This window comes from Drosophila sechellia, chromosome 2L (genome assembly GCF_004382195.2).
Source record: "Drosophila sechellia strain sech25 chromosome 2L, ASM438219v1, whole genome shotgun sequence".
Classification (NCBI taxonomy): Eukaryota; Metazoa; Arthropoda; class Insecta; order Diptera; family Drosophilidae; genus Drosophila; species Drosophila sechellia.
This window is the reverse complement of record NC_045949.1, coordinates 6,830,945-6,850,073: the sequence shown is the minus strand read 5'-3', so window position 1 is coordinate 6,850,073 and position 19,129 is coordinate 6,830,945. Positions and strand designations below refer to the sequence as shown.

At 45.7% G+C, this 19,129-nt stretch overlaps 9 protein-coding genes across 10 annotated transcripts; 5 read left to right on the top strand and 4 right to left on the bottom strand.

The window, feature by feature from the left end:
* The first annotated feature begins 569 nt into the window (after positions 1–569).
* LOC6611478 (small ubiquitin-related modifier 3) lies at positions 570–1,403 on the top strand. Its single transcript, XM_002035983.2, has 2 exons — positions 570–679; positions 801–1,403. The coding sequence occupies exon 2, from the start codon at positions 885–887 to the stop codon at positions 1,155–1,157; it is 273 nt and encodes a 90-aa protein (XP_002036019.1). The 5' UTR covers positions 570–679; positions 801–884; the 3' UTR covers positions 1,158–1,403.
* A 980-nt stretch (positions 1,404–2,383) lies between these two features.
* LOC6611477 (oxygen-dependent coproporphyrinogen-III oxidase) lies at positions 2,384–3,773 on the bottom strand. Its single transcript, XM_032724842.1, has one exon. It carries the CDS (start codon positions 3,670–3,672, stop codon positions 2,500–2,502), a length of 1,173 nt encoding a protein of 390 aa, XP_032580733.1. The 5' UTR covers positions 3,673–3,773; the 3' UTR covers positions 2,384–2,499.
* Positions 3,774–4,099: 326 nt separating this feature from the next.
* Positions 4,100–6,657, top strand: LOC6611476. 2 transcript variants are annotated; one of them, XM_032724133.1, is made up of 3 exons: positions 4,100–4,235; positions 4,620–6,273; positions 6,340–6,657. In XM_032724133.1, exons 2-3 carry the CDS (start codon positions 4,642–4,644, stop codon positions 6,577–6,579), a joined length of 1,872 nt encoding a protein of 623 aa, XP_032580024.1. In that variant the 5' UTR covers positions 4,100–4,235; positions 4,620–4,641; the 3' UTR covers positions 6,580–6,657. The 2 variants fall into 2 exon arrangements, with proteins under 2 accessions (XP_032580024.1, XP_032579432.1); XM_032723541.1 differs by lacking the exon at positions 4,100–4,235 and adding an exon at positions 4,242–4,430.
* On the bottom strand, positions 6,610–7,791 carry LOC6611475 (hydroxymethylglutaryl-CoA lyase, mitochondrial). Its single transcript, XM_002035980.2, has 2 exons — positions 7,683–7,791; positions 6,610–7,623 (listed from the first exon to the last, which is right to left on the bottom strand). The coding sequence occupies exons 1-2, from the start codon at positions 7,725–7,727 to the stop codon at positions 6,697–6,699; spliced, it is 972 nt and encodes a 323-aa protein (XP_002036016.1). The 5' UTR covers positions 7,728–7,791; the 3' UTR covers positions 6,610–6,696.
* Positions 7,792–7,838: 47 nt separating this feature from the next.
* Positions 7,839–9,041, top strand: LOC6611474 (ZZ-type zinc finger-containing protein 3). Its single transcript, XM_002035979.2, has one exon. The coding sequence runs from the start codon at positions 7,916–7,918 to the stop codon at positions 8,993–8,995; it is 1,080 nt and encodes a 359-aa protein (XP_002036015.1). The 5' UTR covers positions 7,839–7,915; the 3' UTR covers positions 8,996–9,041.
* On the bottom strand, positions 9,027–11,115 carry LOC6611473 (mini-chromosome maintenance complex-binding protein). The gene is made up of 3 exons (XM_002035978.2): positions 9,838–11,115; positions 9,540–9,783; positions 9,027–9,473 (listed from the first exon to the last, which is right to left on the bottom strand). The coding sequence occupies exons 1-3, from the start codon at positions 11,025–11,027 to the stop codon at positions 9,090–9,092; spliced, it is 1,818 nt and encodes a 605-aa protein (XP_002036014.1). The 5' UTR covers positions 11,028–11,115; the 3' UTR covers positions 9,027–9,089.
* Positions 11,116–11,166: 51 nt separating this feature from the next.
* On the top strand, positions 11,167–13,798 carry LOC6611472 (zinc finger BED domain-containing protein 4). Its single transcript, XM_002035977.2, has 3 exons — positions 11,167–11,510; positions 11,909–12,871; positions 12,926–13,798. Exons 1-3 carry the CDS (start codon positions 11,202–11,204, stop codon positions 13,541–13,543), a joined length of 1,890 nt encoding a protein of 629 aa, XP_002036013.2. The 5' UTR covers positions 11,167–11,201; the 3' UTR covers positions 13,544–13,798.
* LOC6611471 (cohesin subunit SA-1) lies at positions 13,546–17,695 on the bottom strand. Its single transcript, XM_002035976.2, has 10 exons — positions 17,515–17,695; positions 17,136–17,451; positions 16,905–17,078; positions 16,550–16,849; positions 16,063–16,496; positions 15,166–16,001; positions 14,748–15,106; positions 14,397–14,687; positions 13,794–14,334; positions 13,546–13,728 (listed from the first exon to the last, which is right to left on the bottom strand). Exons 1-10 carry the CDS (start codon positions 17,583–17,585, stop codon positions 13,667–13,669), a joined length of 3,384 nt encoding a protein of 1,127 aa, XP_002036012.2. The 5' UTR covers positions 17,586–17,695; the 3' UTR covers positions 13,546–13,666.
* Positions 17,696–17,916: 221 nt separating this feature from the next.
* On the top strand, positions 17,917–18,835 carry LOC6611470 (YEATS domain-containing protein 4). Its single transcript, XM_002035975.2, has 2 exons — positions 17,917–18,508; positions 18,567–18,835. Exons 1-2 carry the CDS (start codon positions 17,983–17,985, stop codon positions 18,722–18,724), a joined length of 684 nt encoding a protein of 227 aa, XP_002036011.1. The 5' UTR covers positions 17,917–17,982; the 3' UTR covers positions 18,725–18,835.
* The last annotated feature ends 294 nt before the right edge of the window (positions 18,836–19,129 follow it).

The following is a 19,129-nucleotide window of genomic DNA, read 5'->3' as shown; positions in this document are numbered from 1 at the left end:
GTTACAGCAAAACTTCTCAATAACTTATTTTTCTTCCGTCCTTTAGAATAATTCGATTTCCTTTGCCATAAAGCGATATCACGCAATTACCTATCGTATGTCCCCGATAGTTAAATATTTATATGCTGCCCTGTGTACACTGGCTTACAAGCAACTCGGAAAATTTATGTTTGCCGATAGTTAAATAATTTTATGCTAACATTGGCTAACAAGTAATGTGAAAAATTAATTATAGGTATAGATACCGTGGATTGCCATTATAATCTATGAAACATTTGAACAGTAACATCCATCTTTACGAACCAGTCCAATACTAATACTTTTATTTAAATATTAATATTGATATTTGTATTAAACTGACTCTCTAATTTGGTTTAAATGGTTTTTAGCATTACATTTTTTATCCCAATGGCTTGAATATTTTTTCATTGTTTTTCGGCATATTTCAACATTACTTGTTATGAAAAACGTGACCGAAAACCAAATTACTGTCACATCGATGGTGACAGGCGAATATATCGATTACGTCGCGTATCGATACACGCTGATAGTATCGCAAAAGTTAACGAGGTAGGTCCAGCACCAGTTTTTTTGGCGTGTAGCTGTAGCAGAAGCAAAAGGAAGCCGCTTGTAATAATTTTCAACTTTTATCAGCAAGCACTGAACGTGAGAAAATCAGGTAAATTTTTGCATTTCTGCGTGATTAGTTGTTGCCCCGCGGTATTGTGCTTAGTTTTTACGTGTGGTTTACCGATTTGCGCGTGTTTAAATTGACATTTTGCCTCGTTTTTTTCGTACAGCACGCCCGGCATTCGACGCTCCGCAAAAGAAAAAAAAACCTTTTTGACCACTCAACAGCTTCATCAAGCAACCAAAAAATCAACATGTCTGACGAAAAGAAGGGAGGTGAGACCGAGCACATCAACCTGAAGGTCCTCGGCCAGGACAACGCCGTCGTGCAGTTCAAGATCAAGAAGCACACACCCTTGAGGAAGCTGATGAACGCTTACTGCGACCGTGCAGGACTCTCCATGCAGGTGGTGCGCTTCCGCTTCGACGGACAGCCCATCAACGAGAACGACACTCCGACCTCGCTGGAGATGGAGGAGGGTGACACCATCGAGGTTTACCAGCAGCAGACTGGTGGCGCTCCTTAAGATTACTTAGTTAAGTTAGTTACTGCTCCTTTTACACACTTAAAACGAAAAAGAATAAACACAAGAAAAATCACAAAAGCAAAAACACAACAACAACAACATGAAGAATTCATCAAAACAGGCCCTAAGAATCGATTGAATATGCTTTTAGTACAACTGTAGACTATATACGTCTGTGTGCGTGTCAATACAAACAAAAACATTTGCAGACAAGAAAATGGTAAATAAAGCATTTTATAAACTACACAAAATTGCTATTTATTCCTGCGCCTGATCGGCGTTTGTTTTTGCCCTTCTGCAACGAAAAGCCGGTGCGAATTTCCCGCTTTGTGACCCTCTTTCCACACAGCACGCACGCACACAAACATACACATTGCCATTGGCATGGCAAGTCTTTGTGCGAGCAGGACTGGGTCCAGTGCGCGTGTGTGCGTGCAAATTGATATACATACACATCGGAGCCCACTGAATTTGCGGGAAAAGTACAAGCATACAAATACGCCGGCGAATTCGCGAAATCTGGGAAAACATAACCTTAAAGTTAAAGCAAGAATAAAAATGACGTCAGTTTTGAGAATCTTCTGGAAATTACATAGAGGTAACTATAACCTCAAAATTTGGGTCTAGTAATACGCTATGTATGTTCGTGCAAGCCAAGCCATACATGACGATTGATACATGATATATGTATGTTCGTATGTTCTTGAAACTTCAGAGGTACAGTTGTGTACAAAAAAAATTTGATGAAAATTTCAAAAGTAGACATGTACGCATGCATACATGCAAGTTATTTCGACAGGTCCTGTAATATTAGACTATGCTTGTTTAAAATAAATATATGTATATGTATATGTTCATTTTGATTTTAGTATTGGGTAAAAATTATCGAAATTTTTTAGATTTTTTGCTGAATCACCATGACTCAGCACCATACATACATATATACTTTATATTGTTAAACCTTTATTTTCCAATGTACAAGACCCTTTTATTATGTACATACATGTGCACATTAATAAGCAAATTAATGAGTCAATGTTGAAATCTATTCAATTTGTTCATACTTTGTTGCATTTCATTAAGGAATTATCATAACGCGTAATAAAATTAAAATTCATTAACATTATGTATTTTATTTTACCTGTTGAGTCCAATTGATAGCATTATTTGCCAATTTATACTGTATGTTGAATGGAATAAACTAATTTTGCAAATATAGGAAACAATAACATTTTGTCATGTTTATTTGCAACAACAATTACAATATGTACACATTAAGTTTTAAATATAGTGTAAAAGGCACCGGTTCCCTCTTAAGAACAATTAAAAATAAAAACCTAGCTTAGACCCAATCCTTGGGGTTCTTCAGGACCTTCATCAGTTTGCCCTCCTCGGACTGGGACTTGGGCTCGTGCATGTACTCCCAGCGGGCGTGCAGGGGCAGGGACATCAGGATGCTCTCGTACCGGGCTCCAGGCGTGTATAGGCCGAACTTGGTGCCACGATCGTAGATCAGATTGAACTCCACGTAGCGCCCGCGGCGCAGCAATTGCCACTGGCGTTCGTTGTTGCCATACTCCCGATTCTTGTGCTTTCGTACCAGCGGCACGTAGGAGGGAATCACGGCCCTGGCGCAGCTTGACACAAAGTTGAAGGCCGCCGTCTGGTTGGGCGAATCGATGTCGTCGAAAAAGATTCCGCCAATGCCGCGGCTCTCGTTGCGATGCTTGATGCGGAAGTAATCGTCGCACCATTTCTTAAAGCGCGGGTAGTAGGTGGCATCGTGCTCATCGCAGGCGGACTTCAGGGTCTGATGAAAGTGGGAGGCGTCCTTCTCGCAGAGGTAATAGGGCGTCAGATCTGTGCCACCACCAAACCACCACTGCTTCTCCCCCTTGGCAGTTTCCACTTCGAAATAACGATAGTTGAAGTGGATGGTGGGGACATGGGGATTCCTCGGATGGATCACGGCACTCACGCCGCTGGCAAAGAACGGCAAAGAGGTTCCTTCCTTCAGATTCTTGCCGCGAGCCCGCATCTGTTGTACTGCAGCCGGGGGCAACGAACCTGTGACCACGGATATATTGACGCCCGCCTTCTCGAACACATCGCCATCCTGCAGGACGCAAGTGATGCCGCCTCCGCCCTCAGGCCGCTCCCACCGATCCACCTTGAACTTCTGGCCACAGTTCTCCTCCGCCTCCAGGGCGCGGCAGAACTCCGCCTGAATCTCCATGATCAGGATCTCCATGCGATGACGCATGTTCTCCTTGTCCCCCAGCAGTGCCTTTGAGTCGGTGATGGGCTCGGCCATGAACCGCGAGGTGTCCATCTGCACCCCGTTGACCTTTGGGTTGACCGCCTCCGCGGAATGTGCGTACGTGACCGCCGAAAAGCTGGCCAGGCCCAGTCCCGTCCCGAGGAGAAAGCCTCTGGCGTGGGGCCCCCTGGTCCGGCGCACCAGTTGAAAGGTGCCCAGCGATACCAGGGATATCGTGTGACGAAGTGCGTTCATTATGTGCTCTCGCCTACTTCAAATTTGTAACGTAACTTAAGTTCTTTCGCCGAAAGCAGTTTGTTTGTTATCTTTCACTGACCCGGCATTTCTAGTTGCATAGTCGCTGGTGTGACCGTGATATCACCTAAATATACCGAAAATAGGGGGTTCGCGTTTTTGTTTTATTTACAGAGATACAAGAAGTTGTAATGTTTTTATAAATATATTATCCACTGTTAAGAAATAGCAGTAGCTAGTTCAATATGTCTGTATATATATATATATACAAAATATTAAAATCAATAGATGGGAATATATATATACGTACAATTCCTTTTAATGGTTGTCATATTTGTCTTAATTTTACAACTCCGTTGATTTCATATATGTGCAATGCCCATTGGAATACCCCATTCAAAAATATAAGCGCAGTACGGCCACTCTGCCGTGGCATTTGAAATAAACGACTGCAAAGGCGCGTCGATCGTTGGCAAATGAGCGTGCTGTGAGGAAATCCATGAAATAATTACGCGTGCGCCTTGAAGATTAAGGAAGAACTGCGTGAATACTATTGCCAGAAGGTAGGTGATCGACTGGAGCAAACTCTAAACGCTCTGAACTATAGGCATCGCGCAAGTATACGTGTTTATCCCGTCGACTGGAGTTTTGCACCCAGGACACACGCACACTCGCACACTCACGATGTCTGGCCTCAAGAAATTCCAAAACACTGAGGAATGGCGTCAGAAACTCCGTCAGTTTCTAATGACCGAGCGGTAAATACACATTGAAACCCATCCTTGGATAGTGTTGCACTAGTGTTCGATGAATTCGTAGTCATTTACTTTCAAACAAGCCACCTGCATGTCAAAATTGTTAGAGAATCAGTACGCATAAATAGTTTAGACAGTTTAGACATACATACAATTTAGTTGGGAAAACTAATAACAGTTTTCCTTTTTCAGTTTGCCGAAAAAGCCCGTGAAAATGGACGAACCGAAGGATATGCGCTACAGTTTGGAGATCGACGAGGATTTGAGGAGACCCTTGGAGGCGCGGGCCAAGAAAGTTCTGTCCGTTAATCCTGCCAGTCAAAGGACTGTTAATCTCGGCGAGGATACTATGTACGAAACAGGTGACTTGGAGCACTTGGACGATGGCGATGATAGCTTCAGTGCCTTTGAACGCATGTGCGACAAAACGGGCTCCGATCCGGATAGCACTCTTTTCCAGTACCTGCATAGCGAGGATCGGAGCCAGGTGATGGCCAGGGCTAGGGATCACAGCACAGACGATCAGAAAGAGATCGATGCACTGCGTCGCATGCTAGAGTCAGTGGGTACAGAAGACGATCTATTGGAGAACGAAAGTCCCGTCAAGGGGGCGGAATGCACTCACCTGGAGGACATTGAGGCTCCGTCGCGCTTTTGGGACAACACCCTGGCCGGAATCGACGAGACCTCGTCCGACTCTGGTCTGACTCCTAAAGCATTGACCAAGGTTTCGCCTGTCAAAATGGTGGGCCTGCTTCGCCCCTCGACCATCATCGAGGACAGCGAACTGGAGTCGTCGGATGTGTCTTCACACACAAGCTTCCAAAGCGCTCGCACACTGAAGACAAATGCATCTAGTTCTTACGAAACAGCCACGGATAGTTCCCTCAGTGGAACGCTCCTTAACGTCGACGAATTGTTTTACGCCGCAATTGCCAAGGCCAAGCCACCAGGAATGTCCAAGGGAGAGGAGCTGGAGCTCTTAAGCGATCTTCATGGCAGTCTAAGAGAGCTTGCCTCGCATCCGAAGGATGAAGTCGAGGAGGAAGAGGACGATATAGAGGACACAATAATCGAGCTATCCTCTTCGGACGATGAAGAAGTGCAGCTAGTTCCAGAAGTAAAACAAGAAGACACGTCCCGTGTATCCTCAGTCCACGGAAAAGATCACACTGAACAGAAACCAGCGGAGAAGAGCGTTGAAAATAAGGAAAATTCGTTGCATTTCAATGATACCATGGAAGAAATGCAGTACATGATGCAAAAGGGTATGGAGTACATGGCAGGTGTGGCTCCTTCAGTCGCGGCAGTCAAGCCTGATAGCCCTATGCTGCCCAAGGACAAACAAAACACGTTCGTTGTTTCACCGAAGCCGCAACAAAAATCACCGGCTGTAACCTTTTTGCAGCCATCAATTCCGCTACGGTCCTCTAACCAGCCACAAACAGTTGTAGCATCATCTAGCACGGGAAGAAAGCCGCTGAATGTCGGCCTCACCATGGAGTGGACCAAAAAGAAATTCTTTAGTGCAACCTCTGGTATTCCTCAACGTCGCCAAAATCAGATAAAGCAGCCATACGCCGACATAGTCAGTCCCATACGCACCTACACCCAGAAGTCTGGTACTGCTCCTCTGATGAGTACATTCCGTCCAACGAGTTCTGATATGCTATCTACACTGGCCATCAGTGAGTTGGAGCAGGAGTCTCGCTTGTGTCATCCTAAAGCACTTTTCGCAACAAAGGACGGAACACCCAAGTCCAGTGAATCTTTAATTATCGGTGGAATAGATTCAGCCGCTAATCTGCTTCCCAAAAAGGCTTACATATCCTCAGAAATCAAGCATGTAAGTTTAAATTTATATATAACCCCATGATGAGAGAACGTAAACTAAAACCCCCATTGAACACAGGTGGTGGATGAACGAACTCCTGTGCCCATGCCAAAGGTACCTCAAATTCAAAAATACCTCAACTCCGCCGTGGAGCCCACTGTTATGCGCCACGATGGCAAAATGAAAATGCCCGGCGAGGCAATCCGCAATCCGTCGTCTTCGCATATCCCACGTCGCGCTAATCACAGCTTGGCTGATCTGTCGCTCGCCTCGGGCGACGTGTCCTTGTACACAATAAGAGATGCCCAAAAGTTTTAAGGCCCATAAAAGTACTTCACGCTCCTTGACTTAATATTGCAACGATAATAAATGTATTGTGTAACTAGTGCTAGTAAATGCCTTCGTTTTCGTTTGATAGTATCAATGCTTGGATCATCACTGTACTCGCGCCTGCGGTCCCTTCCACGCTCGATTAACCTTGGACTCTGAGGTTCTGCCCAGTTCGGCGCAGATGTACCGCCCCACTTGGATCAGTTTGTCTAGGTTGACGCCAGTATCGAGGCCCATGCCGTGCAGTAAGTAGACCACATCCTCGGTGGCTGCGTTGCCTGACGCCCCCTTGGCGTAAGGACATCCGCCCAAGCCAGAAACGGAGGAGTCCACCACCCGAATGCCATAGTCCAGTGAGACCAGTATGTTGCTCAGAGCCTGGCCGTAAGTGTCGTGGCAGTGCACGGCCAGATCTTTAGCAGGGACTACCTTGGTCACCTCATCCAGCATTCGGCGCATTGTGCCTGGCGTGCCCACACCAATGGTGTCGCCCAATGAGATCTCATAGCAGCCCATTTGGTACAGGGCTTCCACCACTTTGACGACAGCACTCGGTGCAACAGCACCCTCGTACGGGCAGCCAACCACAGTGGAAACGTAGCCCCGGACGCGCACACCATGCTTTTGGGCTGCTTTCAGCACAGGCTTAAATCGTTCGATGGCCTCAGCTGCGGTGCAATTGACGTTCTTCAGCGAAAACGCATCAGATGCGGCTCCAAAGACTGCCACCTCCTCCGCTCCCGCCTCCAGAGCACTCTCGAATCCCTTTAGATTTGGCGTGAGCACTGGATAGCTTATACCAGGCACTTTGCGGATTCCTCTCAGCACTTCGGCATTGTCACCCATCTGTGGCACCCATTTGGCGCTCACAAAGCTGGTGGCTTCTATGGTCCGCAGTCCTGTTTCGGACAATTGGTTGATCAGCTCGATCTTGGTGGCTGCCGGCAGCAGTTTGGGCTCGTTTTGAAGACCATCCCGTGGTCCAACCTCCACAATTCGAACCTGGTTGGCCGCGCTTGTGACCGCCGTGCGCTGTTAGTTTAAAAATTATTAAAATATGGTTAAGTGCGTTCGTTTTTCCGTGAATTTACCTTTGCTGTAAGCGCAAGGATAGAGCGAATTGGTGCACTTATCATTGCCAAATTTGTAAATAAAGGTTACGTATTCCGCTTCTTCTTTTTCGCTGATAACAGCTGATAATGATCCAAGATCGATATGTTGCTAAATTTCGATAACTGTTTTGATGAACTAACTGCCATCTCTAGCGAAGAGGCGTAAACACATTTTTTGTAAACAAACGGGTATTTGGTGATAATTCTTTGTAATGGAACTAGCAGACGTATCTCCAGAAGATGAGGATGTGTTTCACTTTGAGACCGAGCACCTGGCACTGCGCGGCAACCAGTGCTATACCAATTTGCTGCGCACATTGGCCGTGCTGCAGGCACAAAGGATTCGGGTGCATCAGCAGATTGATGAATTGGAAGCCACGCAAAAGATCTACTTGGAGAATCCGCAACATATGCTGGACAAACTGCGAAATAACGAGCCCTTGATAGCGGATAACTACATCACCACGACCGTTCTACCGGACTTGCCAACTCTGTCGCCCAATGACGAGGACAGGGGCACAAATGAGACATCGACAGATGCGTCTTCATGGACGCAAGAGGCGAACAAGAATCGGGACAGGAGCAATGGACGGTCGGAGAACTTCAATCGCTTGTGGACCAACGAAGAGCAGAGTCGTTTGGAGCAGCTGCTCATCCAGTATCCACCAGAGGAAGTGGAAATGCGCAGATTCGGGAAGATAGCGAAGGCTTTGGGTAACAGAACGGCACAGCAAGTATATAGCCGTGTCCAGAAGTATTTCCAGAAGCTACACGATGCCGGGATGCCTGTGCCCGGTCGCATACCCAAGCATCGACGTCCGGGCTTGAGTAAGCCGAAGATCAAACTTCGCAAGTCAACCTTCTTCCCCGCTCATAATATATCGCTACAAATGCCAGAGGACGATTTCACATTTGATGACCTACGAGTCCCGTCGCCTACGAGCGATATGCTCCTTATGCCGGCATCTTCCCAAGTCAAGATCGAACCAAAGACCGAATCCGAATGCATGGATGCCGATCTAAATACGGAGGCAAAGCGAAAACAGGAACTATGCCTTAAGCTTCTATCAGCCATTCAGGACGAGAAACGGGAGATGGAGGACGGATATGAGCCAGACTTGCTGGCCGCCAAGTGTGCCGAGTGCGAAGAGGCATCTGTGACCAGGACCCAATGGCGTTGTAACAGTTGTTATTGTCACCTTAATCTGTGCGGAGATTGCCTGGCCAGTCAGCTAATCGAAGGGCGCTTCGAGCATTTAAGTCATGAAGTTGTAGAGGACCAAGAGTCATGACGCTCCTACAAATTATATATAAAGAGAACACTTTTTAAAAATTCTATTTTATTCATAAAAACTTAATATTAAATGGTATAAAAGAGAGGCCCTCTTAATTGCGCATTTGGGCAGATGATTTCGGCAGAGCTTGAATACGCTGGCGACGCTTTGCTTCGAACTCCGTAGCCAGCTGCCATGTTTCTTTGTCGAACGTATCCTTGCCCCGGGCGATGCCCAGCAGGCGCGATAGGACCAGCAATCCGTGCAGATCATCGGCATTACTTTTGACATTGGCTTTACGCATGTCGACGAAGTCCTGCTGGATCATTTCAGTGTGCTCCTCGCTCACGTTGAAGCCGCTAGTGCGCGCTGTGGTCAAGTACTTGCGAAACTGCTGCAGACGTGATGGCTGAAGATAGTGGTGGGCTGCCTTTAGAGATTCATCAACGAGTTCCACGGCCTTAGCATCGGCATTAATGGGTAGCACAAAATCGCTCTGAAAACATATCATTAATAGTTTTTTTATGATATAATGATTATTTATAAAAATTTTTATTCTTACCGGCAACATACTTCGCCCTTCACTGAGCACGAGAACTGGAATGTTTGCTTGGTAGTCTATTTGGTAATACTGGAAGTCACACTTCAGTTCCTGATTATTGATTAAGTGCGCTAAATGCTGGACGGCATGAACACCATTAGCCTCCAGCTTGCCCTGTTGCATGGAGGTCTCGTCGAGCACCAAATGCGTATGGGGAGCCAACTGTAGTACGCCGGAAACCAGCTTGTTGGTCTCATAATCCTTCCTGCAAGTACTCATTAGTATTCAATTGATTACTCCTTCTGCTTAGAAAACTTACTTTGGGGCAAAGGCAGCAGTGTTAAGTGTGCCGAGAGTCATGGGCATGTAGTGGCTGGCCGGCAATAGCAGCTCTAGAATTTGATACAACTTGGTTGCATACGCCTCACAATTCTTAGGGAGATTACAAAGGTTAAGGGCGAACTTGCCGATGCTCTGCATCTCAGAACGACTGTAGACCGTAGATATTAGGTGCGAGAGCAAATACTCGGCAGCCAGATCGTCATCAAAAAGGCAGAGTTTAAGAAGCATGCGCAGATCTTTGTGCACAGCAAGCTGGGTTGGATACGACTCCTCACATATTTCCGTTGGCTGTCGAAGGCTTTTGTCCAGCAGCGGATTGGCATGCGGCAGCACCTGGACGCCAAAGGCATGCAGGCGGGGTATAAGAAATGGCGATGGATGAGCTGCCTGCAGTTCACTCAAGTTTTCACAATCGTCTATGTCCAGGGTAGCGGCGTCTAGAGAAGGATCCACTGACAGAAAGCCCACAAAGTCGACCAGCGAGTTGAGCTGGTAGGTATCGAACTCGTCGTAAACCTTTACCATGCATGCCATGCTGGGACGATCAGGCAGAGGCGAGTTAAGCAGGTATTCAGAGCCGAGAACAAAGGATTTGGAGGCGCCGACTGGCTCGCTATCTTTTTGAATCTCTTTTAGGCAGGGTCGCTTGAAGGTTGTTTCGCTCGCACCGTCCACATCCATGGCTTCTTCTTCGCCTACAATAGTCCGCTTCTTGGCTGAACTGGGAGATTGACCCAGACTGGCCAAATCGATCTGGGGACAGCACTGCTTCTCATGCTCCTTGCTCCAGTCGTTCAGGCCAGGCACAGACACCACAAACATGGTGCGCCTCTCTCCATGCACGTTTCCATCGGCGTTGTAGTCGATCATTTCACCAGTGGCCATTTTCAAGCAGTCCCTGTACTTTCCTTCCTGTACACGTTTGCTGCCGTCGGCGGATTTCACTTCGTAGCGCTCCAGGTAGATTTCAGGGTCCATCATGTCCTGGATCATGCCACGAAACCGCACCAGAGTCTGATCCTTCAGCTTGTGAAGAGGTGTGTAGTTAAGCAGGGGAATCGAGTGCCAACGACTGGGATCCTTGAGCAAGTCCTTGAGTGCAGCGCTGTCTGCTTGCTGGGCGGCCAGTTCATCGGGCGTGCTGGGCAGCTCCATGGTACAGGGCATTATCTATTTAGTCAACGAATGAATTTGCGAAAGCCTCAAAACCTCCAATGCAAAAAACAACAGCTGCTTTGGCGCGCCAAAAACTGATTGCAGCATTTCAGTGATGGCCATCGATGGGCCTATCGATAGCTGCCAGGGATGTCGAACTCTGCCGCAGAACGGATGTAGAGGCGGATGTGGACATCCGCAAAAAATGTACAATTTGAGAATTACCAAAGAATTGCAGCGATGAGCAAGAAGAAAAGCAATGTGTGGCAGTACTTCTACAAGACATCCGGCACAGTGGCCACCTGTCTGCTGTGCAACAGGAACTACTCGAGGCGAGGACGCGGCACAACCTGTCTGCGGAATCATCTGAAGAGCAAGCACCCACCGGAGTTCCTATCCCTATCCGGGGACATAAAGTACCTGGACCTGGTGAAGAGCGAGATCTCCATCGGTTCGCCACAGCACCCCACAGCCCAGCTGGAATTGAATCTGCACGTAAGTGGGATATCATATAGATGAGCATACATACCTACATATGTACATGCATATGTACTCAATCTGTGCAAGAAGTGTACCGTATGTAAAACCAGGATACATGTCCATCTAGATATTGTCATATGGAGATGGTTTTCCCAGACTTAAGTTTTCATTCTTTGGTAGTTCCAATAGTAATTTAATCATTCTCCTATTTAATACTTTTTACTAATATAGCAACAGCGGATGCGGATTTTTATCCGTGTTGGGCTAGATCACAATTGGCATAGGTTTATTGTGTTGTGTTAAGGAGGTTTTGAAAATGTACTATTATCGTGTTTATTCCTAGTATTATATTTTTATAAATTATGCGTTTTTCACTAATCTGATGCATAAAATTATTCTATTGATCATTTTAGGAAACAGACTCAGATCCATTGGACACCGAGGATATTTCCTACAGCAAACGCTGTAATGAGAAGTTGGCCCTCATGCTTCTAAATCACTCCTTTGAGTTCATTGAAGGACCAGGATTTGTAAATTTCATTAGGGCGCTGCAGCCGAGGTATACGATTCAGTCAAGTAGCTACTATGAGAAGATACTGTGTGAGGATATACACAGGAAAATGCATCAGCATTTGCAGCAACAGGTGGATCTGCTGGATGCCATATCGTTGTCTACGAGTCTCTGGCGGGGTGACAAAGGCGAAGGACTGCTGAGCTTGTCCTGCTCCGGAATATCAAGGGATTTTCAGACTCACCGCCTAATGCTGAGATGCGAGGCTCTGAATTACGAAAGCACTTCAAAGCTAGCTTGTTGCATTCGAGATCTGGTGACCAGCTTGGCCATTGAGGTGCCCAAAGGGAAGATCCACTGCGTAATCAGGGACGAGATGACGGCGCTGCCAGGTTCCCTGCCCGATTGCAGTGTGCACCGCCTGCAGATGTGCGTTCGATTTGCCTTGCAATCGAACGAATTACTGCAGAACCTTTCATCCAAGTGCAAGCAAATAGTTGACCATTTTGCGTCGTCTAAGATGGCCAACGATCATCTGAAATTCATTCAAGAGATCCGCTTGACGCGAGACCCGTGCACACTCACACCTTACGATCCCTTCCAATGGAATTCCGCTTTTCATATGATGAGCAGCGTGTTTCGAATGAAAGATGCTCTATCCTTGTACTGCGAAGAGTATAGTCTGGTCCAAATTTATCCCGATGAATGGATAGAGATTGATTTGTGCAGCAAAGTAATGCAGCCTTGTGAAGAAACAATCAAGATATGGAGCAATCCATCTACGACAACATCATCCGTTATCCCTCTGGTTGCCGCTTTACGGGATTCCCTCCGAACGGATGTCCATAACTTTGTTTCATCTGTGGTAAGTTGGATTAGATAAAACCATAAAGTATTGTCTAATGTTTCGAATGTCTAGACTATATGCAGTTTCGCCAGAAAGTTGCTTGAAGAACTGGAAATGAAGTTCGCCCACATCACTAGCGACATCAAATTTTTGATGGCCACCTATTTGGATCCGAGGTATAAGCAAGCATTTTTCACGGAGCGTGAGGAGCAGTTGGTGGCCAATGAAGTTCTGCTTCAGCTCGCTGGAGTGCCAGAGGATTGCAATGGTCAGCCACCGCTGAAAATAATCAAAGTATCATCCACATCTTCCCAGAAGAATGAATCAAAAATCGATAGCATTCTGGACAGCATACTGACAACTGGAACGACGAACACTCAACAGCCAAATACGTCAATGGGCTCCCAGTCTCAGATTAAGAATCTGCTATATCTATACAACTCCGAACCCAGAATCGATAGGAACATGGATCCCCTGATTTGGTGGAGGAGCAACATAAAATACATATCCTTGTATGGCATTGTTAGGAAGTTCTTATCAGCACCAGCTGCAAGTGTGGTTAGTGAAGGCTTATTTAGAAAATCAACGCACTTGTATTCCGACATGCGGGCGGGCTTGAGCCCCGAAAGTGCATCCAAAATGTTGCTGATGAAGTCAAACTTAAGGTTTAGCAATTCGGACATCAATTAGGGTACAGTATTTTATATAATTTAATCGTATTTATGTACATAATATAAGCTTTAATCTTACAACTACTTGATCTCCCGGGAAATTAGATTTTGCACTGAAGCCGCGTGTATGGCTGATTGGGCCCTAGCCCCTGTAATCAGGATCATTGTGTTCCTCTTCGTCTTCCTCCTCCTCCTCTTCTTCATCTAAATTAAAAACATGTTTTTCATAATGTTGATTCTAAATAAAATGAAAGTTATGAAATTCTTACCATGATCTCGACGTTTGCGTGTGTAAGCTCGTTTGCTAGCGACGGGCGCCTGATCAGTTTCGCCGTGCAGCAAGGAATTGCGATATAATATCAGCGGCTGCCATTCCTCAGCTCGGCTGGATGGCATAGCGGGTGGTATTATCTTGTCCAGAAAGCTCATTATGACCTTCTTATCTTGCTTCAGCAGCTTGTAGTTGAACTCGTTCAAAACCTCCAGGAAAAGTAAGCGAGTTGGAGCCCGCACTGGATCATCAGGCTCCTTGTTTGCTGCGAAATAAATGCCACCACGATGAATGGCGGCCACAGATTCGCGATTCTTGATGGCATCGAAACCAAATGTGAGCGCAAATCGCTTGGCCAACTCCTTAAGGTCCACAAACTCTTGCGAACTCTTTGAAACTGTGCCATCCTCACTCTGCTCCTGCAGACTCTTGAAGACTGTGATCAGGCTCAAAAGGAGCGTCATAGCGAAGTTAACTTTATTAATCTCACGGGCCTTTCCCAACGTGGCCTTAATAATGTCTCCATAGTCGTTGTAGCACTGAAAATAGAAAGATAATGGATAAACATAGAACTTTCAGATATTTTTTGGTGCTCACTCACCTTAACGTAATACTTAAAGATACTGGCTGCACGCATCGTTGGAATTATATTGTACACCACCAATTTGCAGTAACAGGCCAAGAAATTACGTTTTTTATGCAGCTCCTCGATTCTGGTTTCGTCCTGTGCCACATCTTGTTTAAGGGAGAATACATAGTGCTGCACGAAGTTGTCCAAGATTAGGTGCTCATCCATGCGCGACTTGTACTCCAAGCCGCGTATGTGTTCGATCTCACTGCGAGCCAACTTGTCCGAGAAAATGATTAGCAGATCGCAGATGGACTGGTACGCCTGTAAATCATATTGATATTAAAGGTTTCCAAATAGTGATTTGTACATTTTAAAACCTACCGCCTCTTGAATCTGAACTGTGGGTCCATCGCGGGTTAGTTCAAAGCAGGCTCCCATAAAGGTATCCAAATTGTTGCGCAGCTCAGCCACCACCTCGGTCACGTTAACTGACTCGCATTCGTTTTCCACGTACTGCAGTCCCCAGCTAATGGAAAAGTAACAAGCTTCTATACAGTAGACTAAGGCCTCGTTGGGCAGACAGCGATCGATGTTCTCTTTAGACTGCGCCTCCTCCACGTCCTGGAACAGGGACTTAAACAGCTCCCAGGGATTGAGGTTGTGCGAGGAGTACAGAATGGAGAGGACCTTAAGGGTGATGGTAATGTTGTAGATGTCATCCTCATTAGGGGTCTCCTCGCCTTCAAAGACAACATAATAAGTAATATAGTCAAGCTAAAACGTGTCACTATTAAATCACCTTGTATGAGGTTTCTCCATTCCTCGATTGCATCTTTGTACTTGTTGACAGCGCTCTCGATAATGTTGGATCTGGCGATATTGCATCTGGTGTAGGTGGCACTACCCTCGGCACAAAGACATTCTAGCGTTTTTGCGCAAGTTTCCAGAACCTCGCGACCTGTGTGCATGCTCATTACCTGATTGATGCGATCTAACAGGGCTTGAAGATTGCCCTCTTGACGGTTGGTGGTGTACAGATTGAGATCGAAATACTGTGGAACTGCAAGGAGGTTGGCCAACTTTTCGCTGTCTGCTTGATACTTTTCTAGCAAGGACGGTAGGGTAACAATGAAGTGTTCGGTCAGCTTCGCCTTTTCATCTTGGATAGCTTTTAGCTCCTTGGCGCTGAGCGTACATTTGCGATTGCTAGCGCGACCGACTGGAACTTCTCCAGTTGCAGATTGCTTAACACTGCTGACCATAATCTCGATGAGTGTCGATTCCTGCTTGTTGTCGAGGACCTCTTCATTGGGTCCCGGCTCTTCCAGAAGCAGATCCGTCATACATTCCCAGTCCCTTACCATATCATTGCTATCGATGAAGGAGTCTACGAGGTAGGCGCCATGTTCGTGAAGTTCCGATTCGATAAAAAACTGCACCAAGTCCCGAACCAGCGGTGTATTGGGCATACGCACTTTCCCACGTTTGGTCTTCGTCTCTTCCATGTCGGCGGTTAAATGAAACAGGCGAACGTTTAAGAACTCAGCTGCTGCCTGAGCCACACCACGATGTGAAGAGTAAACCAACTCGTAGACAATTTCACAATCCTTGTCAGCCAAAATCTCTGGGTGGATTCTGTAAATAAACACAAGCTTTGTGAAAAACATTCCTTAAACTAAAAAATCTTTTAATTTACTTTAAGATACTGATAACCAGCTTGACGGCATGAACAGACACTTCAAACTCCTTGTCCAGCGTCATGGCCACAATCCTGTCCTTAAACTTTGAAGTGAACAACTCAAGTTTTCCCTTGAGTTCATCCTTCTCGTACAGCGGCAGCAACGACTGCAAACATCGCAGGCGCACCTCTCCGATCTTGTCGTGAAGCGTCCAGCCAATATACTTTAAGTAGGAGTCGTCAAGAAAGTTTTGCGGATAGTTTTCCATCCAGATGCCGATCTCGGCCATACATATGGCTCGTATATCAGGCAGACTGTCTCTGTAGCGGTGAACGAACACCGACTTGAACATGTAGGTCAACATGCTCTTTATCTCGTCCATATTCTCTTCTAATTCGGATCGTTTAGTCATAAGCGAGTCCAAACGGTCAGAAGCACGACGATCTCGAGACTAAGCAATTTCAGGATCATTAATAGAGTCCAAGTAGTTATAGGGAAACATACCTTAACGCGTTCAGCTTCGAATTGCTTGGCAGCATTGTCAAAGTTATTCGAAACCAAAAGGGCGACATCCACCAAAGCTGTCATCAACTTCATGGCCGCCAGAGTGGCCGTGTGTCGAAAAGCTCGCACCTGCGAATCCGACAGGCCCGTAAGCAGGGATATGACGTTGTCCATCAGAAACTGGTCGTAGATAATGGAGTACTGGCATTGCTTCACAAGGGTTTGCACAAAATCGCAGAAATTATTTTTAAACTTTCGCCACTGCGTCCCAGTCATGATCAAGGGATATTCGCCGCTTTCCTAAAATATTTTACGATTGAATAAAGAGCTTCAGGAACATCTATAGCAGACTTACCTCGTCAAACTCTTCAGTCATGCGTCGGATAATAGATGTGTGATCTACAGGATACTGAATGTCCTCGGATATCTTTCCCTTGCAACCACTAGCATTAATAAAAAACTGCATCAGTGCGACTAGGGCCGTTTCTCGGTTTGCCTTATACTGCTCAATCCATTGGTCAACAATGCTCTGAAAAGAAACGTCTGTTTAGTATTTGGTAAATAGTAAGCCAATTGGTTTTCCTACAGCAATAGGGTTCTTCGAGTGTCGCACAATATAGTAGAGACTGTTTTCGTCCGTGGTTATCTCCCGCTCACTGTCTATCCGCTCGTGGTGTCCCTTGTCCACGGGCTCCTTGCGCGGTCGTTCAACGCGTTCTTTGCGTTCTGTTGGCCCCTTGCGGGTGGCGGGAGTCTTTCGCTTGCGCGCAATTGGCGCGAAGAATTCATCCTCGTCATCATCAATTATGGGCGGTTTGTCCCGTACTCCGCCACGCGCTCGCAGCCTGGTCATCCGTTTGGTGGGGCTGTCTGCATCTGAAGTGCTCTCATTCAGGGCATCGCTAAAGAATAGTTACATATTTTTTATAGGCAAACACGAATGGTGGGAAAACGGAGAACTGTACCTGTGCAATTCATCGTAGTCCGGCGGCGGATCATCCATACGTATGCGCTTTCCCCCGCGACGTGCCATCATTTTATGTATTTAACTGTCTCACTGGTAAATATGGCTTCGAATCATTTAATTTTAAATTAAACAATAAAATTTGACCAAGGCGTCCGATTGATACAAGTGATGGAACCACCACCCACAACACAGTGCAGAAAAAATCGATAGCCGCAATCGGAAACGAGGGATGCAATTAAGAAATAAGAGTGGCTTAAATTTAAAATAAATAAAATACAGCTAAAATGATTAAATTCAATATGTTGAAATTTTTGTTTATTAATTCTTTTTATTTTTTTTCATGTCCATAATTATTTGCAGCCCTGGTATCCAGTGCGTCCATGTGTCGATAACAACTGCTAGCCGAAAAGCAAGAAGAAGAACCAAAACAATATTTGGTTAACGAAGCATAAGCAATCGTTGAATAATGACTGACTTTGGCGGAGACTCGGGTGGCCGACTAAAGGGCGTAACCATAGTAAAGCCCATAGTGTATGGGAACATCGCCAGATCCTTCGGCAAGAAACGCGAGGAGGACGGACACACGCATCAGTGGAAGGTCTATTTGAAGCCCTATTTCAACGAGGACATGTCCATTTACGTGAAAAAGGTGCACTTCAAGCTGCATGAGAGCTACGCCAATCCGAACAGGATCGTAGTTAAGCCGCCGTACGAGATTACCGAGACCGGATGGGGTGAATTCGAGGTGATCATCAAGATATACTTCAACGATCAATCAGAGCGCCCGGTTACCTGCTACCACATCCTTAAGCTCTTCCAATCCCCTGTGGTCGATGGCGAGCTCACCTCTAGCACCACTATGGACACTAAGAAGGGCCTGGTCTCTGAGTCGTATGAGGAAATAGTGTTCCAGGAGCCCACCCAGATCTTGCAGCATTATCTTCTGCTTTCAGAACAGAGCGCTAATGGGTTGCTTACCCATGACACTGATTGTACCTATGAGCTGATTACCATTTTGAACGTTTACTCATTATATATTTACTTTTTTAGTTGAGGAAAAGAAGACGAAAACGCTGGACAACATTGTGAATGTGAAACAAAAGGTCAAGGGGGAGATTGTTACACTTAAGGACAAACTAAAGCTGGCACGTGAGACCATTTCGAAGTTCAAGGCAGAATTGGCGAAGGTGCAGAAGCAACCTGCGTAAAATGTGCACACATTCTCCATAGAAATGCTTTCGATGCATACAGTCTCTATCAAGAGTTATGGTTTAAGAATCTATATATGTAAATTATTAAATAGAAGATTGTAAAATGTTTTTTTATATTCTTGGCTAGTATAATATTGTTTGGGTTCCCAATTCAAATGTAACAAAACTGTTTTGGATATATTTTTTTAAAATCATATTGCAAATTACATATATCGATGGCTATCGATGTGATCAGTGCAGTCTCTATAAACAGCTGAATCCATAATTCTTCATAAATATACACAGCAATTAGACGTCTAATTCATTGACTATGGTGCCGTTTTTATGATTCATTTAAAGATGCGTAGTATTATCAATTTATTAACGAGTGTTTTTGAGTAAGTTTGAATATGAAATGAATAA